This window comes from Leuciscus leuciscus (assembly GCF_965113295.1).
Source record: "Leuciscus leuciscus genome assembly, chromosome: 17".
Classification (NCBI taxonomy): Eukaryota; Metazoa; Chordata; class Actinopteri; order Cypriniformes; family Leuciscidae; genus Leuciscus; species Leuciscus leuciscus.
In genome coordinates this window covers 4,354,969-4,380,448 of record NC_138741.1, presented here as the reverse complement: position 1 = coordinate 4,380,448, position 25,480 = coordinate 4,354,969, and the positions used below count along the sequence as shown (strand labels likewise).

General features: G+C 40.0%; 1 protein-coding gene and 1 long non-coding RNA gene across 4 annotated transcripts in view; both read left to right on the top strand.

Moving 5' to 3' along the window:
• Positions 1 to 25,480, top strand: part of LOC309479619 (60 kDa lysophospholipase-like) — a 106,569-nt gene that overhangs the window by 1,932 nt on the left and 79,157 nt on the right. The window contains exons 2-13 of one of the 3 annotated variants that reach the window (XM_082143786.1): positions 2,230 to 2,359; positions 11,645 to 11,756; positions 12,097 to 12,222; positions 12,661 to 12,744; positions 13,320 to 13,446; positions 15,155 to 15,267; positions 15,447 to 15,629; positions 15,705 to 15,818; positions 17,628 to 17,741; positions 18,117 to 18,212; positions 18,472 to 18,635; positions 19,555 to 19,726. The exons of the other annotated variants lie outside the window; for them this stretch is intronic. Coding sequence (XP_081999912.1) covers positions 2,230 to 2,359; positions 11,645 to 11,756; positions 12,097 to 12,222; positions 12,661 to 12,744; positions 13,320 to 13,446; positions 15,155 to 15,267; positions 15,447 to 15,629; positions 15,705 to 15,818; positions 17,628 to 17,741; positions 18,117 to 18,212; positions 18,472 to 18,635; positions 19,555 to 19,711 — 1,520 coding nt within the window. The 3' untranslated portion in view covers positions 19,712 to 19,726. Of the gene's footprint in view, positions 1 to 2,229; positions 2,360 to 11,644; positions 11,757 to 12,096; positions 12,223 to 12,660; positions 12,745 to 13,319; positions 13,447 to 15,154; positions 15,268 to 15,446; positions 15,630 to 15,704; positions 15,819 to 17,627; positions 17,742 to 18,116; positions 18,213 to 18,471; positions 18,636 to 19,554; positions 19,727 to 25,480 lie in introns of those variants that run through there. 3 annotated transcript variants of the gene reach the window in all.
• On the top strand, positions 21,848 to 24,409 carry LOC309479705. The gene is made up of 3 exons (XR_014199385.1): positions 21,848 to 21,917; positions 22,949 to 23,014; positions 23,811 to 24,409. It is a non-coding gene; the product is annotated as an uncharacterized lncRNA (long non-coding RNA).

Genomic DNA, 25,480 nt, shown 5'->3' with positions numbered 1-25,480 from the left:
ATCTCAAACAAGCCTAATACCATCTGGCCAAAGCGACCATCGTTGACACGTCGCAGAGCAATATGGGTTTTTGCCAGGTTTGATATTGTCCCGACCACTTTTTGGTTTTTGGATGTTCAAAGCAGGAATACATTTACACAGCTGAAAGTCTGAATAATGCACACATAGTGACTTGATTGTGTAAAGTAGCCTAATGAATGCGAATGGAAAGAGTGCTTGAAGAGGATGCTGATCTGCTAACGTTTTATGACTTAGCCTATATTAAAGCAAATAATATTTGTGCGAAAGTCAAACAATGCCCCCTGTATATTAAACTTGCATCTGTCTGCTAATTACCAATACCATTTAAAGATGATTACATATGACATACCCAGAGGACAGTTGCAACACAACCAGGGACGGTTGCGACATGTTAAAAATACCTTAAATTTCACTAATTAACTTTAGCTTTTTGTCTCAATGAGTATAGAATTCTGAAAATATTAACAGTTTTAGGCCTACTATAATATTATAGTATTATTTATTTATACAATAATATTATTGTAGCCTATTATTTATTTATTTAGTCATATTTATCAAATAACAGTTATTGAGTTTTGTTTATGTGTAGAACATAGGCCTACATAGATTCAGTGTGCAGGGGTTACAGATGCTATTCAATCCATATTTCAGTGTCAGACAGGAAGAATTGAACAATTTGCAATGCAACAAACTTTTATTAAACATGCAATTTATAACTTGTTGCAACCGTACCCAACCCTATCTGCCATGACAGAACATCACATAGACACACTGACTTTGACACATTAAGAAGTCAACAAAAGAATAATTCAAACTAAGTAAGTTTTGATTAATTCATACAAAATATCAGGACAGTATGACAAAAATACATATAATGAAAAACATTACTTTCATACCTCCAAAACAAGTTTTGTTCAATAAATGCAGCAGCAGATGTTGAATATAGGCTTGTTCGACTTCATGCAGCTCTGCGCAGACCGATCGGCGGCTGACTTGAAGCAGTGCATGCCGGTTAGAAATTTTGTCCGACTTGATACAGCGCGACGCCACGTGACTGTGACGTGTGCCATCAAAGTACCGCGAGAGCGATTCGAGAGTAGCCGGAGAACTCAGCCAGCGCAGCTTCTCAAGAGTGGCTGCACGAGCTCTGATGACGACACAGCTGTTCCACGATTGGCCGGATTCACCGCATGACAACGATCACTTGTGTTTCGTGTTTATTCAAACACCTTTAGTTCCTCTAAAGCTCACAGATCAGTTTTTTATAACAGTTAAACACTCTTTCATGTAGTTGCGATGGTATATTGTGTCATGTTTATCAAATTAAAACTGATTAAAAAACGTAGACTCCACTTCATTGATAGTAGCTTATGTTGAACTTTATTGTTGAAACAGACGCTGTATGAAGCAGTACATAAAGCATTGAATGAAAATGTCTCTGAAACATCTGTGTATTATTTGGCAAATATTGCATTTATTTCACTTCAGCTGTGGTAAAGTATGCAAACACCACGTGAGCGGTCACAACGGGAACCAGAAAGTGTCCGACTTCACGTCTCCGTTTGCAGCTCCTCCCCGCCTGCACGCGGCTACTCTCGCCGATCGGTTACATCCAGCCGCAGCCGATGTCCAACACACCTTATGTCTTCTTGGTGGGGGGAGGGTCTAACTGTGCATGCTGTATGAGTGTCATCACTCTAGCTTGTTTCTGATTGGAGGAATAAGACTTGTTGCAACTGTCCCCAGTCTCCCCTAATATAATAATAAAAAATATTAAATAGGCCAATATAATATAATTAGTGGTGTCAATCGATGAAACATTTTAATTGGATTAATCACACGTTTGTTGTGACATTAAGCATATACCATCTTGTTTAACAAATTCATTCTTTCATTATTTGCTATATCCATTAAAGAAAAAATTAAATAATTGAGGACGATTCTCACAAAACATTTTCTGCAAGCTTCAAGAACCCGTAGAGACTTCAAAAGGAAACCAAATAACCAAATAATATACAGATTCCATATAATTATATTTTGTCAATGTATGCACACCAATGCACCCATGAAAAAAAACATTACAGAAAAAAGACTTTACAGAATTAATTCACAGTGTATAGTATGAGTACAGAGCATCGACAAAGACCTTGTTTTCATTTTGGTGCATTTTTTCATAGCTTTTTACTGGCTTTTCTTCTTTGTTTGCAGGTCTGGTTCCAGCACCTGGAGATCTTGTTCCATATCTACGCTCACTCCCTACTCTGCATGATGAGAAGTACGCACAAGATAAACATGTGTATGACCGCTACAAGCCTTCGGAGAACGTGTGTGTGCTGCCGTAAGTTCCCACACAGATTCACACACATATGCGATCAGGTTAGAAGTTTGAAAGTGTTGTCCTATTTATAGATCCAGACAATAGCTGCATTCATCAATTTGTATACAAAATGCAAGATTGAATTGGTGGTTTCTAATTTTATTCCAGTTTTCATGGAATAGTTATCCCAAAAGTGAAAATTCTGTCATCATTTACTTGCCCTCATATTTTATTTCTATTTTTAAAGAGTACGAACTGTTTTATAATATAAATCTAAAAATGTATCTTTAAAAAATATATATATATATATTGAAATTGTATTGTAGCACAAGGATACGGGATGAAGTCTTAAATTGATTAACAAATGCATGCACAATTATCCATAACTATCCACAACCATGCCTTTTAAATTGTGTGTGCAAAAATCTGAATTAAATGAATGTGCAGCAATTTGTACACATAAGATAAATTTTTTGTTAATACAAATGTTTTCTTTTGTATTAGTTTATCATATTTTGCGCATGCAACAAAGAAGATGTGCATTTGTGCATTCATTGACCTCTTTTTTGAGTAGATCCTATTTGATTCATTTGGATTTTGAGACTTTCCTTTTGCGGTTTTCAAGCATTTCACTATGGAGCCAGATCAGCCTAAAAAATAATAGGCTACATTTACAAAACAAAATTCATAAATGCACAGGGCTTCGTTTCCCAAAAGCATCATAAGCCTAAGAAGTTCGTAAAAACGATCATACGACTGATCTTAAAGGTGAACTAAGTAACTTTTTTACCTTAACCGAACAGCTTCGGAGTCATTGGAATAGTTATATGACTTTTTTCGGGTTGAATGGTGGTCGTCTCGCACCCCCCAAGCACCTGTGAGACAAAAAACCACCCTTGCAACTTTGAGCCGGCGGCCTCAGCGTCAGGAAGTATCTCGTGATATCAGGTCTCGCGATGTAACGAATTGCTTTACGGCAAAAAAAAAATTTGCTAAAATTCTGTCATTATTGCGCTCCCTTACGATGTTCAAACCCGAATGAAGATGACGTTTTAAAAGAATGTCCCATCTGCTTTGATGTCATTGATCTACTAGCCTCTGGTATCTGAGAGTCGCCAACGAGTTTTTCGACAGTGTTGTCAAATATCTGTTCCGAAGCTGTAGGGGGAGCTCTATAGAGAAACCTGCGAGCAAAAAGCGAGAATACAGCGAAGAAATTCCCGAACTGCATAGCCCTGCTTTAATATTACGGTCTCTTTCCCAAAAGCATAATAACTTAAGCACTTGAAAATCATTGTAGAGTGCTCTCGAGTAATCGTAAATCCCCGAGTGCATCGTGAGAAGACAGAGTTATGAGGTCACCTGCAGGACAACCGGCAGATTACACCTATAACTTTATTCAAGTGCAATGTGATTGAAAATCTATGCAAAACAGTCCTTGAAATATTTCTCTTTTTAAGCCATTCCTGTTTGGAATATGTGATTGTGTATTGTCAACAATAACCATAAACATTCTTCATTTCCATTTTGTAGTGTGGATCCTTCACTGTAACATTTAACCTGATTCTCATGTTTAAGAATTTGTTATATGCTAGAGAGAGAGAGAGAGAGAGAGAGAGAGAGAGAGAGAGAGAGTGGTTCTCTTACGAGAGGTCTAGGGGAAAATCCTTTTTCCGCGAGATATTGAAGCCAAAAATTATCCTTAATTTTGTAATAATGCAAAACGCGTTGCGGCAGCATGCAGACATAGGCGAGGCAGCTCGCGCGCCTATTGGCTGCTCTGCGGCAACTGCAGCAGCCTATCGAGCGAGGCCTGGCGTGAAATGGGCGTGGTCTAGGCCTATAAATACCGCTCGCAGGCAGCTATTATCTGATTTTTTCATCCTTCAAGCGAAGCACACGCATCGCTGGAGCTGGAGAAGAAGCCGCGCCGTCTGAAAGAGAGTACCTTCAGCGGGACGATTCACTGAAGTCGCTGGCCGCGCCTCCTTCCTTGCCTTCCTGCTGCGCTATCCGGCGTTATATCCTTTCTCTGCTACTGTGTTTATGTATGTGTGTGTGTGCTCGCCGCCGCGACACACACTCTCATTGCACTAAAAGAGCTGGGCGTCTTTTTGAAGACGCCCCTTTTCCTGATCACGCAGCTCTCACGCTCGCTGACGGCGACTGCCCTCACTGCGAGCTGGTTACTGCCTATGGTGACTCTGAGGACTCACCTGGCATCCTTCTCCGAGACTGCTCCTCCGCCCCCCCCCCAACCCGCAAAGCTTGCCGGTTCGCCCGCTTGCCTTGCCTGCTTGGGGGACGATACCTGTTCTCCCTCTGTTCGAGCCGCGCAAACCGCGCCGCTCACAGGGGATGTCAGGAGCGGGCGGTCACGGGGCTAGCTTTCTCTCTTCCTCTGTTCAAGCCGCGCAAACTGCGCCGCTCACAAGGGAGGCTGGAAGCGGACAGTCGGGGTTAGTTTTCTTTACGTTATAAGAAAGCTACCCTGCCTCTGCGCCCCATTCATGCGTCACTCACCGGCGAAAGGAGAAAGGAGTGTTTTTAGTCCCTCCGAGGATGGACTGACCTTCAATTTCTCATACATTTCCCAGTTCCCTGATCATGCGACTGGAAATATCAATATTGCAGCAAACGAGCTTGTTTTAATACAAGCGCGCCTGCAAGCAAACGCCGAAGAAAACATGTTGACGCTCTTATATGCTCGTGCATCCAAAAGCCTTTGTGTTCCCCCCCTGTGGCTCAGTGGCGGAATCATAGGTTTTCCTCACGAGAGACCGGTGTTCGAATCCCGGTCTAGCGGCAGTTAAAATTATGCCGCCAATGCTTCGCTCTGTCAGTTCCCTGAAAAGCGACTGCAGATGTGCATTTTGCAGCCAACGAGCGCGTTGTATAACCCGCTCGCCTGCACCCAAACACCGTTTCTATGGTTTCCGTGCGTTACTGGCGAAAGGAGAAAAGAGAGTGTTTCTGGTCCCGTCGCGGACGGACCGACCTCCTCTTTCTCGTACATTTCTCATTCCCCTCTGAATTTCGGGCGACTGGAAATGTCAGTATTGCAGTGAGCAAGCCTGTTGTAATACATGCATGCCTGCAAACAAACGCCAGCACGTTGACGCTCTCTGATAATACTCTCGCTAACTGAGTTACAATGTGTCTCCCCCTGTGGCCCAGTGGCAGACTCTCAGGTTTTGCGCGCGAGAGACCCGCGTTCGATCCCGGGTCTACCGGCAGATCAAATTATGCCGTCAATGCTCGCTCTGTCAGTTCCCTGAAAAGGCGACTGCAGATGTGTATTTTGCAACCAACGAGCGCGTTGTACAACCCGCTCGCCTGCACCCAAACACCGTTTCTATGGTGTTCCGTGCGTCACTGGCGTAAGGAGAAAAGGGAGTTTTCTGGTCCCGCTGCGGACGGACCGACCTCCTTTTCCTATACATTTCCCATTCCCCTCTGAAATTCAGGTGACTGGAAATGTCAATATTGCAGTGAACGAGCCTGTTGTAATGCACGCAGGCCTGCAATAAACGCCAGCATGTTGACGCTCTCTGTTTCTATGGCAACTTCTCGCTCGTTCAGTTCCAGTAAATGTGACTGTTCCAGTGTATTCTGCAGTAAACAAGTCGGCGACGCAGCACGCTTGCCTGCACACAAACGCCGTTTTTACGGCTACCCAGATAAATCCCATAAGTGTGAATTTTCTGGTGTCCCGGCCACGGCCGATGGTGTTTTATGTGTAGAAAGAATGCCCACTGCCCAGTGCCCATCTCTACACACAAGCACAGCCCGTCACACATGAATCGACTCAGATCGATTGCGCTTCAAACATGGTGAATGTGCCCACTACCCAGTGCCCACTAACACCACGTTATGCATGTCTCACGGTTTCTGTAAAAACGAAACCAACGTGCATTCGCTTCACTCAAGCGAACGATGCTTTCGGTGTGATAAATGTGCCCGCTGTCCCGCGCCCACATCCACACATAGACATGACAGTTCCTACGGGAACCGCCCAGCCCTCCCCCTCGCGGTTGACCACCGCAGAGGAGTCGAGCGCGGGCAATCTGCCCGCTGTTATCAGCGCGCCCCATGCCTCAAATGTCACGAGCGCGACGCTTGTGTTACAGCACGCCGAAGCATCTCCATCGCTGAGCGAGCGGAGCGCGCTTCGTATTCAACCCCTAGCTATTCATGCAGACGCATGGGCAAAGCTGCCCGGGGTTTCGAAGTGGGTGCTGGACATTATAAAAAGAGGCTATTCGCTACAGTTTCGCCGACGCCCTCGCCGCTATGCGGCGCGCGTCGAGACCACGGTAAAAGCAGAAGTAGCACATTTACTTCGACCCGAAGTGGCGAAACTATTGAACAAAGGGGCCATAGAGCCTCTCTCTCAAGTTCAGAGCGAAGGAGGGCTATACAGCAGATACTTCCTGGTACCGAAAAAAGACGAGGGTCTCAGACCCATACTAGATCTGAGGCAACTGAACAGAGTGCTTGTGAAGCGACAGTTCATGATTCTCACGACCAGACAAATCCTCATGCAGATTCGCCAAGGAGATTGGTTTGTGTCAATAGATCTGAAAGACGCGTATTTTTAAATACAGATAGCGTCACGTCACAGGCGATATTTGAGATTCGCCTTCGAGGGCCAGGCATATCAGTACACAGTCCTGCCGTTCGGTTTTTCCCTGGCACCCCGTACGTTTACGAAGTGCATGGATGCGGCACTCGCACCCCTCAGAATGAGAGGCATGCGAGTACTGAACTATTTGGACGATTGGCTGATTCTAGCGCAATCTCGCTCAGTGCTCATAGAACACACGACCGTTTTACTCGATCACCTCGAGAATTTGGGTCTCAGTGTCAATTGGGCGAAGAGCTCTCTGTCACCCAGTCAGAAGATATCTTTCCTGGGCACAGAATTGGACTCGCTGTCCATGATAGCGCGACTATCACCACAGCGCGCGGTAGACATTCAACGCACAGCGAACTCGTTCCGCTGCGGCGCGTCTGTCCCGCTCAAGAAATTTTCAGAAGATGCTGGGTCTCATGGCCTCAGCATCATCAGTGCTCCAGCTGGGCCTGCTCCGCATGCGCCCGCTGCAGTTTTGGCTGAAAGCGCGAGTCCCACGCCGAGCGTGGGCATCCGGTTTGCTTCGCCTCAGGGTCAATCAGAAGTGCGTCACAGCTCTGAAACCTTGGAGAGCGAACGACTGGTACCAGTCAGGTGTAAGCCTGGGGACTTCCTCGAGGGTGAAAGTGGTGTCCACGGACGCGTCCACCTCGGGATGGGGAGCGCTGCTCGAGGGCAGACCGTTCTTCGGCCAGTGGTCGGAACGGGAGAAGCTCCTGCACATAAACTGCCTCGAAATGCTGGCAGTAAACAACACGCTGACGCGTTTTTGTCCCCAAATAAAAGGACGCCACGTCCTGGTCCGTTCGGACAACATGTCTGTGGTGTCCTACATAAATCGCCAGGGCGGCCTCAGGTCCAGGAACCTGTACAGGCTAGCAGAACGCCTCCTGGTATGGGCTCAGCGCAACCTGCGCTCGCTCAGAGCAGCGCACGTGCCAGGGCTCCTGAATATAGGACCAGACAGACTGTCCAGGAACAATGTTCCGGCAGGCGAATGGTCTCTACACCCACAGACAGTCCAACTGCTGTGAAAGAAATTCGGCAGAGCGGAAGTAGACCTGTTTGCGTCTCAAGAAAACGCTCACTGTCTGGAATTTTTCTCCAAGAGCAGGGACGCGATGGCCCATGTGTGGCCCCGCTGCCCGCTCTATGTTTTTCCCCCTGTCTCTCTCCTGCCTCAGGTGATAGAGCGGATCAGGGAAGAAGGATGCTCAGTATTGCTGGTAGCACCGTTCTGGGAAAACCAACCTTGGTTCCCAGTCGTGATGCAGTTAGCAAGTACTGCCCCGTGGCCAGTACCAGTGAGGAGAGACCTCCTCTCACAGGCCCACGGCTCGATCTGGCATCCTCACCCGGAATTATGGTCCCTTCATGTCTGGGCCATCAACGGGTACATGTTGGACTCCCTAAAGGAGTATTAAACACGATCACGCAGGCTAGAGCTCCGTCTACGAGACGGCTCTACTCCTCGAAATGGTCAGTGTTTTCGGGCTGGTGCACAGCCCGTGGCGTGTCACCCACAGACTGTGGAGTGACGGAGGTGTTTTCCTTCCTACAAGAGCTGTTGGACAAGGGCAGGGCCCCCTCCACGCTCAAAGTTTATGTGGCGGCTATAGCAGCGTTCTCAGGAACAACGCTTGGTCAGTCAATAGGAAGGAACGATTTAGTCATCCGCTTCCTTAGAGGGGCTAAGAGACTGAATCCTCCCAGACCTCCCGCAGTCCCCGTATGGGACCTTTCTACGGTTCTGGAAGCCATGAAAGGTGCGCCATTCGAGCCTTTACAGTCAATTGATTTGAAACATCTGTCTTTCAAGACTGTGTTTCTGCTGGCTCTCGCTTCAGTGAAGCGCATAGGGGACTTACACGCGCTCTCTGTGAGCGCGACGTGCATGGAGTTTGGGCCTAATGACTCGAAAGTTATACTCAAACCTAAGCACGGTTATGTTCCAAAATCCCTCAACACACCGTTTAGGGCGTGGGTTATCTCCCTGTCAGCCCTACCGGTCCCTGATGAGGAAAGAGACGCGGGCCTCCTTTGCCCAGTCAGGGCATTACGAGCTTATGTGTCTCGCTCGTCTGTTTTCAGACAGACGGAGCAGCTCTTTGTTTCGTTTAGCGGGCGTTCTAAGGGACTAGCCGCGTCGAAACAGAGCCTATCCAGATGGATAGTTGATGCTATAGCGCTGGCATACGCCTCCAAGGGCATGCAGTGCCCGTTGGGTGTCAGAGCGCACTCCACGAGAGGCATGGCCTCTTCGTGGGCCTGGTCGAGTGGGATTGCCTTGCAAGATATTTGTACGGCGGCAGGCTGGGCCTCCCCGTCTACATTTATAAGGTTCTACAACCTAGAGGTTCCCGCCCTGCAGGCCAGGCTGCTGTTGGTCTAAGTTAACCAGTATTATCTGACCTGATGCTATCAGCTCAGAATGCTGCGTCTACTGAGCACAGCTCGATGATCGACAGTGAAAAGCAGCAGCACGAGATGTGCCTGGGCAAACTGTGTAAGACCCACATTTCCCCATCAGTTCAGGCCGTACCCCGCCTTGTCTGTATGATGAAATTCGCGTCTAATCGACGCTGCCATATGTGGAAGAGTGCGGCTCCGCCCCTCCCTCTTCCCGGACTCCTTGTGAGTTCCCTGGGTGATTGTGCACTATATGTACCCCGGGCTTTCGCCCTTGGGTCTTTGGTGTCAGATCTCAGCATGCACAGCGTTTTGCATTGGGTCCCCTAGCGTAAGATATCTTACGCAGTACGAGAGACCTCTCGTAAGAGAACGTACTCGGTTACTAACGTAACCTCGGTTCTCTCTAGAAGAGGGAACGAGTACTGCGTATCTTGCCGTGCATGCACACGCTCTGGTTGCTTCGATGATGAAAAACCAGATAATAGCTGCCTGCGAGCGGTATTTATAGGCCTAGACCACGCCCATTTCGGCGGGACGTGACGCAGCGGGCGCGAAGTGCCCTGATTGGGTCTGGCGTCACGCCAGGCCTCGCTCGATAGGCTGCTGCAGTTGCCGCAGAGCAGCCAATAGGCGCGCGAGCTGCCTCGCCTATGTCTGCATGCTGCCGCAACGCGTTTTGCATTATTACAAAATTAAGGATAATTTTTGGCTTCAATATCTCGCGGAAAAAGGATTTTCCCCTAGCGTAAGATATCTTACGCAGTACTCGTTCCCTCTTCTAGAGAGAACCGAGGTTACGTTAGTAACCGAGTACGTTTTTGCTCACTTTCTCTAATAAAAATTGTTCCACAGGTTTTATAACTTTATTTTAAAACCTTATAAACTATTTGTATTTGAAATGTTGCATACATAACAGCCTACATATTTTATACAAGTGGATGGGTTAAATATGTCAAAAAATAATGTCTTGATTATAGCAAGCAAGCAAGTTTGGTGCCTTAGTTCTTTAATCTGCACATTATAGGTGCATGATTTAGCTTTTTAAATATAATATGTTTTGTATGGACTAGGTCCTGGGTGTGCACGTAAGAGCATGCTAGAAATGCACCAATGCAAAACTTTTAGCTTTAAAAAAAATGTAACTAATAATTTAATATGCAACACATTTTCCACATATTTACCGATCTTAAAGTGCCTATTATGCTTGAATATTACCTTTCATGCAGTGTATAATTGCTGTTTGTGAATGTAAAAGATCTGCAAAGTTTTAAAGATCAAAGTGTATGAAGAATAAAGTTATGTATTAACTTTATTATTTTTTAACTTATTTATTACTTATTTTACTTATTTATTTATTAACTTTTTATCACCTCTTCATTACAACAATTGCCCCAGAGCGGCGTCTGAAGTCTAGCTGCATCACATCACTTACTCATCCGCAAATCATTTTCATTTTAAAAACAGGAGAGGAGAAGACGCCCCTGAAATCATTCAGAATCTCACTGTCAATAAATAATCATAGACTGTAAAAAATATGGACAAAGCGTCTGTGACGTCACCCATAGACTTCTGAAGAACGGTTTTGAGGCCGTTTATGGGGGGTATGGGCGGCGCCATATTTCAATACAAATGTTCAGAAAGGATAACTTGCAGGTATGATGTGTTGTGTCAGATCATGGCCGAGACGTCAAATTTCAGGAATTCCACTCGGCGCAGCCTATGCTCGTTGTCAGCTGTCAATCAAGCTGTCAATCGCGCCCTTATTTGTCATACATTTTATATCTAAATACGATCTAAATTAACGAGTTAGAAAAAAATTCACCCCCCTCACAGTTGTCAGGCACTCGGAACCTATCGAAAAATACAATAAAAGTCCATGGGACCAACCTGTAAAAACATGAATTTATGCTGTGAAAACGGACATTTTAACATGGGGGTGTATGGACATTTGCTCCCTTTTGGGACCTTCCCCTAGCGGATTTTCGATGTATTGCAGTTTTTCGCACTTCCGGGTAGGCTTCATTTTTCAGATTAGAATGTTGCCGCTTGGGTAAATAATCTATCTCTTTTGTTTTGTTTTAGTTGATCTAGCTAAACTTACCCATGAATGCCTAATAGTCTTTGCTGGTTTAATTAAGACATTTTGCTTTACTTTTAGAGCTTGTTTTAATGTTTGGGTCCTTTTTTTTAATTTATTTTTTAATAAACTTTAAAATGTTGCTGTATTTTAAACATGTTCTCTCTTTTTTTCACCCCAGACTGTCCAATCAGAACAAGAGGGTTGTATATAGAATTTTAGAGTACAATCCCCTCCTCGACTCCTCTAATATGACCCCAGCTGACTGGGAAAAAATTGCAAAAGACATTGAGGTTCCCTTTTAACCATCTTTATGTTTGGCTTTAAGTTGCAGGGCTTATTGGTTGCTTTTTTTTTTTTTATGACATAAACCGGTCATACTGATGTAGAAATGACTTCATACTTAATGTGATTAATACTGATTTGTGAAAAGAACTGATCTGATAAATTATTTGATTATTATTTTTTTTTGTATTTATTTATTTACAAAAAATTACATTTTGTAAATTTGTAATTGTATATAATCTTTGGATTTTCTTGAAGGTAGATCGGTGAACAGTTCAACAATTCTTAATTTGGTAATATGTCAAAATCGCTACTGAGATTTTCAAAGTGTTTCCCCCATGTTCACAGAAATACTATGTGCAATACAATGGTTTTGTCGTCCTGCACGGCACAGACACCATGGCTTACACTTCTTCTGCCTTATCCTTCATGTGTAAGAATCTGGGAAAGCCTGTCATCGTCACTGGCTCACAGGTAACACGTGACCTTTAAAATTGATAATTTACTCACCTTTGTGTTTCACATATTGAGCATTTCAGACTACTTATACTGGAGCCGTGTATTGTGATCAGTCAACTGTTTTGAGTTTGTTTGGGAAATGTCCATGTTTTGAGTGTGGACATTTCAATTATTATTATTTAAATGAGGGATATTGTGACATGTTTGTTCTCGGAAGAAAACTCAAAACTACAGTGAGGCATTTCAGGGAGTTCTGAGTCAGTGCTTATTGATATAGAGAGACTTTGTGCTTTATAACTTTGCAGATCTTTTTCATGTTCAAAAAGCAACATTACATGCTAAAGAAAGTTGAAAATAATATTACCTCCAATATTAATATTTAACTAGTGGTCATCAAAAAAGCATCACATTAACTTCACTAATAGCTTCACACAACCATCTTATATGTTGCAGCTGCCCATCTATCAGTTGAGGACTGATGGGAGAGACAACCTCTTGGTGGCGCTGTTGTTAGCAGGAGAGTTTAACATCCCTGAGGTGAGTTTTATATTCTCTGTGATTTGTTTGTAGCCATTACACATTCAGTATGTGCAAGATTGTCCAATACTTGTGATGTTAGGACTGCAGTTATAAAATAGTTTCACAATTTCATTATTAAAAGGGATAGTTCACCCAAAAATTAAAATTCTGTCATATTTTACTCACACTCGAGTTGTTCGAAACATAAATTGAATTTCTTCAAAATATCTTCTTTTGTGTTCAGCAGAACAAAGTAATTCAAATCAGGTTTGGAACAACTCGAGTTTGAGTAAAAGATGACATAATTTTCATTTTTGGGTGAACTATCCCTTTAATTAGTTTTAGCATTTAAATAATTTTATTTTAAAATATGAAATATATTTTTGTAATAAAATAAAGGAAATAATATTTGATGAAATGTAGATTTAAGTGTCCTTTGAGATGATTTGTTTCTGCTATGCCAATGAAGCAGAATGATACTTTATTATACATTATTTGAATAATTTTATTATAATATTGTTATACAAATAATTATAAAACAGTTTAAATTGAGTGAAGGACCAGAAATAAGCTCTTTGTGTCTTTCTTCACAGGTTTGCCTGTATTTTTATCAAAAGCTGTACAGGGGCAACCGTGCCACCAAAGTGGACTGTGCAAGCTTTGACGCATTTACCTCACCAAACCTGCCGCCATTAGCCGATGTTGAAATCGACATCAAAAGTGATTCCAGTTCTGCATAGCACCATATGGGTCTATTTATAGATTAGTTTTTCTCAAAAAAATTAATAAAAATTCACACAAAAAATTTGTGCCATAGAAATTTAGCATGTACTGGTTGCTCTTTTCTATGCAATTAAAATCATTTGGGAATGAGACTTTGAAAAGGATAGTTCACCCAAAAATGGAAATTCTGTCATAATTTACTCACCCTCAAGTTGTTCCAAACCTGCGTGAATTTCGTTCTTCTGATGAACACAAAAATACGATTTTGAAGAATATGGTTAACCAAACATGACGGTCCCCATTGACTTTCATAGTAGGAAAAAAACCCACTATGGAAGTCAATGGGGACGTCAATGGTTTGGCTACCCATATTATTCAAAATATCTTCTTTTGTGTTCATAAAGTCATATAGACTACTTTTATTATACTTTATGGGGCTTTTGAATCTTTTTTGAAGTGTGAAAGCCTAATTGTATGGTTTGGAACAACGTTGAAGTGAGCAAATGATTACATTTACATTTAGACGCCTTTGTCCAAAGCAACTTACAAACGAGGAATACAGCAAGCGAGTCATCATGAAGAGGCAAAAAACAACTCAAGAAGTGCTCAAAAGATACAAAGTTCAGGCATTGCTCAGAGTAGCACAAGCCAGACAAGGGAGGATTTTTTATTTTTTATAATTTTTTTTAAGAGGTTAAGTCAAGTCAAGTCAAGTCAAGTTTATTTGTATAGCGCTTTTCACAATACAGATTGCATCAAAGCAGCTTCACAGTATTAAATTAAAATAATACAACAAAGTTTGTTTCAAGAGGAATTTATTGATTGATAAAATTAAATTAGATATCCCCAAAATATCCCCAAAATATAGTAATATTAAGTGCTCAAGGAAGAGATTACACTTTAACCTTTTCTCTTTTTAGAAGCAATCAAAAACAGGTGGAATAACAAGTTTAGTAAATGTTATGCATATTTGGCATTAAACTTCAAAAACTCACCATAGTTGACAATTTATTAATTAAATTTATGTGTATGTATAGAGAAATATTGACTGGCAGTGCTATTTTAGGGTCACTGATATACTATTACAGTTTATAAATATAATCAGTTATTTAAAATGTTAGATACATTTTTAGTACTTTTGTTGTGTATTTTTGTCATTTGTATTAGTTTTGCTTTTTTAATGTCTATGTAGTAATTGTTATTTTAGTTTTAGTTATTTTAATACATCAATGTAAACTAAATGAAAATGAGAAATGTTGCCTTTGCAAGTTTTTATTTATTTATTTGTATTAATATTTTTTTTTAAATCAGTTAATGTTTATTTTACTTTCATTAATGGAAATGTTTTTTTTAATTTTTTAATATGGTTTTAGTAAGTTTTTTTTTTACAAAATATTTTTAATAATTTGCTGTTCACTTTAATAATCCTGTGGGGAGAAAAATGAATTACAAAGTACAAATATTGTACTGTTTATTGTCTTGTGTAGTCTCAAAATTAACAGTAGTTCATACAAACGGCATTTGTAATAATACACACAAATGATTTAGAAAAAAAAGTTACATTTTTAGATACATATATTATGTGCATTACAGGACACTGCTTGAAATTGTACTTTGTCAACTCCCTTATTATTAATGCTGCAGTGTTATTTATTTTATGCAGATGTATTATTTTGAGTTTTATGCTTTATTTCTTACTCTTTAGTTAACTGGGGCATTATATGGTGGCCCTGTAAAATGGAAAAATTCACTGTCGACACACAATTGAACTGCAATGTGGGTGTCCTGCGACTCTTCCCAGGAATCACTAATGAGACAGTAAGGCCATGTGGTTATGTCTGCCTTTATTTGCCACACATTTTTCCCAAATCTCTTCATTCAGTCCATGAACATGTTAATTATTTTTTACAATGTTTAGTAAATACTGACAGAAGTTTCATTTTCGGCTGAACTTTTGGAAGTTTCAGATGTTTAAATGAGATTCATTCTCTCATCAGGTCAAGGCCTTCTTGCAGCCTCCTATGGCTGGGGTCATATTGGAGACTTTCGGCAGCGGTAACGCCCCCGACCGCCAGGACCTGATGGATATAATCCATGAAGCTTCAGTTAGAGGAGTCATCATGATCAACTGCACCCAGTGCCTACGTGGCTCGGTCACAACCTCATACGCCACTGGCCAGGTATGGGAGTTTGATTAAGAAAGGCCTTATATGTGGGTGTATTCCAGGAGTGTGTAATTTAATATTCCCTCTCAGGCTCTGGAAAAAGCCGGTGTGGTCGCTGGGTTTGATATAACCCCAGAAGCTGCTCTTTCAAAACTCGCCTATGTGCTGGCAAAACCAGGCCTCAATACAAATGAGAAGAAGAAGGTATGGAAAAATGTCTCTTAAAAAAAAATACATTTAAGCCACATTTGGGTCAATAACATTTACACTACCATTCAGAAGTTTGGGGTCAGTAATAAATCATGTATCACGTTTTCCATATAATATTAAAGGGATACTTCAGGATTTAGCATTAAGCTTTGTATTAGTAGAAAACCTGTAGTATTTTCGAATTACCGTGCTTTCCTCCCTCATATCCCCCTGAGAGGAGAGATTTCTGTATTTTTTGTCTGGAAAAAATCCTCCGATGACGCAAAAATCGTCATTTTGCGTCATCGGAGGATTTTCTGGCCAGAGGCTAAAGACTACAGCCAGTAGGAGGAGCTGTCCCGCATGTTTTCAACCAGCCCATAGAGGGTGGGATCTCACTCACAGAATGTACACATAGTCAGCCGTCTTTCTTTGGAAGCTAAGCTAGCAGGCTCTTGTTCTGTGGAGAAAACTGAGTAGTAGGAGAAAGCTGAGTAATAGCCATCCTCCTTTTCCCGGTCTTGTCCGGCGGGCGAGATCGTTCAAAATGTCCGGGATTCAGCTTTTGCTTTCTGCAGTCGCCATTCATTGTTTACATGCACTGTTTACTATTTCAATCTAAATGAATTAATTTCGATTGGTGAATCTGAATGTAGTGTTTACATGAACGCTAAACAAGTGATCGGTTGATGTGCGTTTTAACATTGCTAAGAAAATTCCCGCTCCTCCGTGAGAGATAGGAGACCAGTGCGTCTCAGTAATGACGCCACCGGCCTCGAGTCGTTCTCCCGCAGCCCTCAGCCTCGTCCTGCTCGCCACAGTAAACATAATGAATGGCGACTGTAGAACGCAAAAGCCGAATCCCAGACATTTTGGGCGATCTCGAAATCCCAGGCAGACTCGTCACGGAGACTCACTGGTAGCCTAACCTTGTTGTTTTCAACTGCGCTCTCTTACTGGTAGGCGTGGCCTCCTAGGGAAGCGAAGCAAGTGCATTCTGGGAGTTGTTGTCTTTCATCCACATAAGCCAAAAAAACATTTTCTGGCTTTTCTCAGTCTAGAAAGCTCCAAATTAAAAAATGTCTTCACATTTCTTCTACATAAATGACCTATTTTAAATACACATTCATCTTTCCAGAGGTGAAGTATCCCTTTAAGCAGCAGAACTGGTTTCAATATTGATACTAATTATAAATGTTTCTTAAACACCAAATCAGCATATGAGAATGATTTCTGAAGGATCATGACTGAAAACTGAAAATCAGAAGCTGAAAATCAGCTTTGCCATCACAGGGATAAATCACATTTTAAATATACAGTTAAAAACAGTTATTTTAACTTTAACTTTTTATTATATTTCACAATGTTGTTGTATGTATTTTTTATCAATTTAAATGCAGAATTGGTAAACATAAGAGACTTCTTTCATTGAAAAAATCTTACCGACCCCAAACTTTTGAACAGTATTAGTAATTTTTTTTTTGAAAATCAAATATAAAATGCAAATGCCAAGTTCTTAGTCATACTCCTTGTGTTCACGTTTGTTTGTTTAGTGAAGTCACACCACGTGGCATTTTACAAACTGAACCACCCTTGCTTTGTATAATGTATGATTTTTTTGTTATTGTAGATATTTTAAGAAATGTATTGACCTTTATACAGTCTTTTCTTAAATATTATTTTTTTAGTTGTACCAGATGGATTTGAGTTTAATTAAAATAATAATGAGCAGTTAAGTAGTTTTATGGTAAATTATAATAATTAGATAATAATTATTACTTGTTTTAGATCAATTATTAATTAAACATGTTATTTGTTCATAAGATGATGCAATGCAATCTGCGTGGTGAGATGACAGATGATAGCAAAAAACTTTCTCTCAGCGACAGTCGCTTTATTCGGGACATCGCCAAGTCCCTCAGCATTAACTGTGATGAGGTAATGTAACCTTCACTTCTCTCTTTCTAACTTTGTTTTGCACTTTAAAAGAACAGGGTTGTGATTACAACAAAAAAATGTAATCCCAATTCACCGTTGTGTTCTTTTCTTAGCCTTGATGATATGTAGCACTGCAATGTTGTCGTAGGAGTTTTCATCTCTTAGTCCTCCTTTTTGCTCTTTCAATCACATAACTTATGTCTACATTCCATCTCCATTTTCACAAAACGACACACAACTAACAGTTGTGCTAGTTTGGTGCTCTGCATTTTAGTGTAAACTATGTTGATTACAAGATGGTGCAACTACAATCATATACTGAATAAGAAGAGGCTCAGATGAACAGATCAACTATAATATTACTGATGTCCACAGGAGCTTGGAGCCATACGAGATGCACTAACTCCCACTCTGGTCTGCGTCGCTGCTAAGGCCGGAGACATTGAAGCTTTAGAGGCCCTAAGGGAAATGGTAAGATATTGATACCTGTGTGGACACCCATTTAGAAGGGCAAACACTACCTGTAAAAAGTGTAATCAAATAAATGCAGCCTATTCCAAACTTTGTACAGTTTGCTGTGTATGCCTGCAACTTTTGTGTATTTGAATATTTTTTTATTATATTAAAAATGGTCCAGGTTCATGCGAACCAGTCAGATGTGCTGGTTTGCAGTATTAAATGCAGTCTAGAAAATCAGGATACTGGTTATGATTCATATCTTTCTATATAGGGCTCTGACATGATCACGGCAGACTATGATGGCCGCACTCCTCTCCACGTCGCTGCATGTGAGGGGCATGTAAAAGTGGTGGAGTATCTGCTGAGTAAAGGGGCCTCAGTCTATGCCAGAGATTGCTTTGGTAAAACACCACTTCACAGTGCTGTGCGCTGCAGGTAGGACTGATTTAATAAAATAAAAGACTGATTTAAGTGTCCAAATACTTTTTAGGGGCACAAAAAATAATTGTCACAATAAAATGAGTTAACTATTTGCAGTGTAATTTATACAGACAGTCTTTAAGGCGAACTAGAGAAGACCACTGTTTTAAACGGGTGGTCGCAACCTATAAAGAGATCACAAGTACGGATGCACTGATAAAAATTTTGCCCAATACGATAAGCAATAATTCTTTACATTTGAAAGCCGATAACTGATATAATGGCTGATAAACCCACATCCAATTTTTTATGTAATTTTTGAGAGCCTGATTACAAAAACAAAAGTCTAAAGCATGTCCCAAGCACACAATTATAATGTTCTAATTATAATTTTATGTAGCCGATATGACAGACCTTTGCTGCATGTTGTACTTTACTGTATGTTCCTTTTTGATTTTAATCATATTTCAAGTAATTCAAAACCATCATAGCGAACCGTGTGCATCTGAAGTGTCTCAGCTGAAGGAAATAATCCATTATCCATTATTTATCGGCTTTAATAGATCGGCCAAATCTTCTTATCGGGCCATAACAATAACATAAAAAATTTACATATATGGCGATACAGATATGGTGGCTGATATATCTTGCATCCCTAGTCACAAGTCTGTTCTGATGCAATATAATTATTCATAGTTAGCATAGAACTTACTCACCCTCGTTCCAAAACAATAGCTGTGTCCCAATTAAGAAGTGGCATCCTTAAAAGTGCGCAGAGTTCAAAGGTCACGCCTTCGAAGTCCGCATAAGGTCGAAATGAGCATTGTTAAACGGGATGGCCTAGCAACTGTGACAGCTGCCGTTGATGAGCGCAGTACAACTGGCAAAGTCAATTAAACACGTGACTGTATATGTCATTTTTCTATGTCTGTAGGCATAAGGATGTTGTGAAGTTGCTGAGGAAGACTGGAGCTCATTTTTCCCCGGCTGAAATAGTTGATGCTGGAACGAAGTTGCACAGGTCTATTTACATACACACATTTCCTCACGATCAATCCTTCGTCCATAAACTTGTGGACACCGCAATTTGATAAATGACACACATGTCGGTTTTATTATTATTTTTAGTAGCACTTTTTTAGTGCTGATTTATTTCATTACAATTCTTCCGTTAAATTAATATAGATAAGCTTAAGGTTTTTAAATGGCACTTTAAAGTTTACATTTACATTTATGCATTTGGCAGACGCTTTTATCCAAAGCGACTTACATTGCGTTATCCTATACATTTATACATAGGTATGTGCAATCCCCTGGGATCGAACCCACAACCTTGCGTTGTACAGTTCAATGGAAGTTCGTTCATAAATATGAGCATATCTGTTTTTTTTATTTTATTTAGAATTAGAGTACAGTTCTGTGTATTGAGCACTATGGCGTTATATGTGTGCCTCAATCCTGAGCGAGTAATTGTAAGTTTTGAGCACAGAGAACTATATTTTGCAAGCACATTACATTATATTTTGAACAGAAATTAACAATCGCAAAAAAAATAAATTCGTTTGAGCAAAGGAAAAAACGATTTCGTGCTCAATAAATGTATTTGCTTGTTTGCTATTATCCATATTAACGTGCAATAATAACCCCTCTCACGCAGTTTACACAGGTGCTCTCTCACAAATGTATTCTCTGCGCTCCTGTCAAGTCCCTCTCTCTCTCTCTTAACCTCTTAATTCTGTGCGCGCTCAACTCTTGACACACACGCTCGCTCAACTTACAACAGCGTTACAAGTGTGCCACAAAATCAACCAATCGGAAAATTAAAGGTCAATTGTGATTGGCTGTTGGTCTCCAATCAAATCGCTAGTAGAACCAAAGCCCGTCTTGTAGAACTATCCATAGATATCCATAATTATATATCCATATATCCATATATAATCCTTTATTATATGATATGGAACTATCTACAGCATCCCGGAAGCTTACAAAAAAAAAAAAAAAAAAATCGAAAAAAATAACTGACTACAGCGAGACTAATGGATTAAAACACATTTTGGTAAGTTTTTTTTTTATTATTATTAACTTAAAAGTGCTTTAAAACTTATTATAATGGTGGTTTTCTTTAGATCACAGACATTAGCCTAGTAGTTGGAGGGCAAATTTTGTTTAATTGTTCGGAAAATGTCAGTTTTAAGAGTGAGGTCATTGTGTGAGGTGATTGACAGCTATATGTGACAGAGGAATATTATGACACTCCTCCAGAGATTCAGCTTATAATTTATAATGCTGTTGTGTTGTTTAACTTACAATATTATATCTCCTATTGTGACTACAGTGGTGTGACATTTAGGTGTTGCTGTTCTGATGACATTGTCTGCGGCTGTGCTAGCGTTAGAATGCTTGAAAAGGAAAAGTCAAACTATAATTTAGTCACAATAGGAGATATAATATTGTAAGTTAAAGAACACAACAGCATTATAATACACAAAACTAACAAGGCACTTTTAAGTTAATAATAAAAAAAATACTTACCAAAATGAGCTTTAATCCATAGTCTCGCTGTAGTCAGTTATTTTTTTCGAATTTTTTTTTTCAGTAAGCTTCCGGGATGCTGTAGATAGTTCCATAGATATCATATAATAAAGGATTATATATGGATATCTATGGATAGTTCTACAAGACGGGCTTTGGTTCTACTAGCGTCTAGCGATTTTATTGGAGACCAACAGCCAATCACAATTGACCTTTAATTTTCCGATTGGTTAATTTTGTGGCACACAATGCTGTTGCAAGTTGAGCGAGCGTGTGTGTCAAGAGTTGAGTGTCAAGAGTTGAGCGCGCACAGAATTAAGAGGTTGAGAGAGAGAGGGACTTGACAGGAGCGCAGAGAATACATTTGTGAGAGAGCACCTGTGTAAACTGCGTGAGAGGGGTTATTATTGCACGTTAATATGGATAATAGCAAACAAGCAAATACATTTATTGAGCACGGAATCGTTTTTTCTTTGCTCAAACGAATTTTTTTTTTGCGATTGTTAATTTCTGTTCAAAATATAATGTAATGTGCTTGCAAAATATAGTTCTCTGTGCTCAAAACTTACAATTACTCGCTCAGGATTGAGGCACACATATAACGCCATAGAGCACATACCAGAACTGTTTGTCTTCAGTTTATGAACTTTCTGTGTTACGGTTGATGATTGAGCGTTTAGAGATTCTGAGATTCTGGCGAGTGGCGACTCTGAAGGATTGGAGATTTGGAAGTTAGCTGGGGTTGGTCAGAAGCCCACTGGAGTGGTGAGTTAACAATGGAGATATGTGTGGAATACAGAATTATAACCAAACTTTTGATGCCTCCAGTGACATTTTATTCTTATAACTGTTTGAATGGAAAAACAAGACATTATTTGTTGCATTCAGTGTTGCATTGTCTAAAAAAAAAGAGTTCTGCATTGTCAAAGCTATGACAATAATGGTGATATATTTTAAACATGCTTCCTGTGTGTCCAAAATCAGTCCTGGAGGGCCATTGTCCTGCAGAGTTTAGCTACAACATGCCTCAACACACCTGCCTGGAAGTTGCTAGAGTGACTAGTGAGACCTAAACTGAGTTTTATCCTCAGTTACTATTCCCTATATCACTCCACTAATATAGTCTATTTGAAGGAGTGAATTAAAACGAGTGAGCGAATTCGGACCAGAAGGGAGATGCAGGAATTCATTCAGCATGACCCTCACAGTGCATTATGGGTATTCTCTGGTGGTTGAGTATACATCAGTTGTAGACTTGTTATCGTGGTGCATTATGGGATTGAATGAGTGCACTCGATAACATCCAGTGTGGACATGCAGTCATGGCCTAGTGGTTAGGGAGTTGAACTGGTAACCCAAAGGTTGCTGGTTCGATTCCAGAACCGGTGGGAAATGACTGAAGTGCCCTTGAGCAAGGCACCTAACCCCTAATTGCTCCCCGGGCGCCACACAAAGGCTGCCCGCTGCTCTGGGTGTGTGTATCCACGTTTGCAGCGTGTGTGTGTGTGTTAACTACTCACTACTCTGCTCCTAATGTGTGTGCATTAACTTGGATGGGTTAAATGCAGAGGTCAAATTCCAAGTATGGGTTACCATACTTGGCCGTCACTTTCACTTTTTTTTTTACTTTCACACTATTTAAGGGTATTGGGGTCCATTTTGAACACAGCCCTTGATTAGCTGGTTCAGGTGTAACGATTGGGGTTGGAGTTAAACTTTGCAGGACAGTGGCCCTCCAGGAGCAGGATTAGACACCCCTGCCAAAACTTGAATTAATGGGCTTCTCTTACATTTAGGCAAGTGCCACTGGAAGCAAGTAGACTGTTGAGTTCTTACAACAGGCGGCACAGTACCAAACTCAGGTAGGGAACATATATATATATATATATATATATATATATATATATATATATATATATATATATATATATATATATATATATATACAGTATATGGGTCACTGACATGTCACTCTTTTTTCCATATCCATTAATGTATTCAAAAATAGTAAATTACATCATGTTCATGTAAAATTTAATGTTCATTTTACATTTCATGTTGTGCAATTCCTCAAAGACATCATGATACTTGTAAATTAACTATTATTATTTGTATTATTTTTACATACTGTATATTAATATTTTTAAACTTTAACATTACATAAAAATACTTAACCCTTTTAAAGAAAAACTTTTAAAAACTTTAAATAATGATATAGATGTTTACACCCACAGTGGTAAGGATATGTTATTACCTTTTACTTAATGGTTACCTCACATGCCATGTTTTAGAGTCAACATATTGAACTTTTTCAAAACCATATAAATTCTAAATTTGAATTTTTTGAATTTTAACGAATTTTATTTAAGTTTTTGCCTTGTTTTATTTTAAATAAAACTTGTGAATGGATTTTGAATGTGCAGCCATCATGTTATATTGAAATTTCATTGGTTTAGACAAAACAGAGGATAGTGCTGAAAACGGTATGAATGTTTTTTTTTAAAGTAACTGTTAAACGCATTAAAATGTGCATCCAGATCATAATAATAATAAACATTGTGACGGCAATCTACATTTTGCATATTGAAAATTGCATAACTTCCAATTAAAGTGCAGAAATGCAGTGCTTACATTATTCTCTTTCTGTCTGTTCTCTAGAATGGCGAGTTTATCGAGTTTACTGCTTGTCCAAGATCATGAGGAGGCCGTCCTGCTAGCTGTCGCTTCCTGCCCTTATCATACTTATATCATTCTTATTTTTAGCAGACGTACAGTAGATTTCTCTTACTTAGACTCTTAAAGGGGTCATATGATGCTATTTTAAAAGTTCATTATTTTGATTATTGGGTGTAATAGAATAGGTTAACATGCTTTAATGTAAAAAAACAACAAAAAAAACATTATTTCTCACGTACTGTGCATTATTGCAGCTCCTCTATTCTCAGTCTATCTGAAAAATGCTGATTTCTACAAAGCCCCTCCTTCTGAAAAGCTCAGAGTGCTCTGATTGGCCAGCTGACCTAGTGCGTTGTGATTGGCCAAACACCTCAAGCGTGTGTCGGAAATATATCATCCCTTACCATAAACACATTTATAAACACACAGTTAATAATAATGTTGTTGGCTTTACCTTATCAGTTCAGGCCCGAGTCAGATTCAATTGAAACCAACCAAGAAAAAATCTCTTTGTGGGAGAATATTTAACTGATTGTATACAGAAACAGATACATTACACATTAAAGGAAAACATTTAAAAAGCATCATATGACCTATTATGATATAAAACATACATACAGTTTTTATATGATTTCATTTTATAAGCATTTATAATCATTAGTCATTTATACACTCTTGTACATTACATAAGAGTGTTGATTTGTTTTGTGAGACACTTGACTGCCGTAAGGCTATCATCCCCCCCCCCCCCCCCCCTCAAATGACGCTGGTACGCGGTATGACAGAGAAGACCTGTTCTTTTAAAGAGCATGTTTTAATAATGATCATGAAGGTTTGCTTGCTTTTAATCAATCTATGTAATCCAATATTTTCAGAAATGATTAAGAGGGGGAAATAATTTTCAATAAATAAATCATACATACAGTTTATATATGATTTAATTTTATAATCGTTTATAATCATTAGTCATCTAAAGGGATGTTTGTCTTCATGGGAGGAGATAAGAGAATGTCTCCATTTCAATGTTTTTAATATCACGATTGTGAAGCAGTCATTTTCTATTGTTTTCCCTTGGTATAATAACACTTGTTGGAATTGTACTGGCCAGACGAAGTCTGAGCATTGAGACATTATGCAACAAAGTTTATTCAATAAAATCTGCTCTTTTATTATCATCACTCCATCTCCTGCTTCTGCTCTTCTCTGGCTTTTTCAGTCAAACTCTCAGGCTGATAGAAGGATTGATCTTGAGGTATCAAACAAGACAGGTTTTGCTGGGTTGCGCACACACCAGTCAAACGGATATCTTTTGACAAGATCCAGCGCCCGGGACTGGATTTTATATACATAGATGTGAAAATTGTATTTAAATTAATTATTAGATTAAAGAAGTCTAATGTAAAAATGTTAATTCATTAGCCATTACCTAATGTTAACGAATTGTAAATTGTTAGTACATTATATTATTATTATACTATTCAAGTTTGGAGGAATTTTCACATCAGATGACTGACTAAAGTAATCAAATGACTAATAATCAAAGATGATTTATTTTGTGAATGACATGTCAGACAACACACTGTCTTCCACATATCAAATTTTTTTGGTAAATGATACATTGACATTTAAGCACACTGTATGTTTTTTTTTAT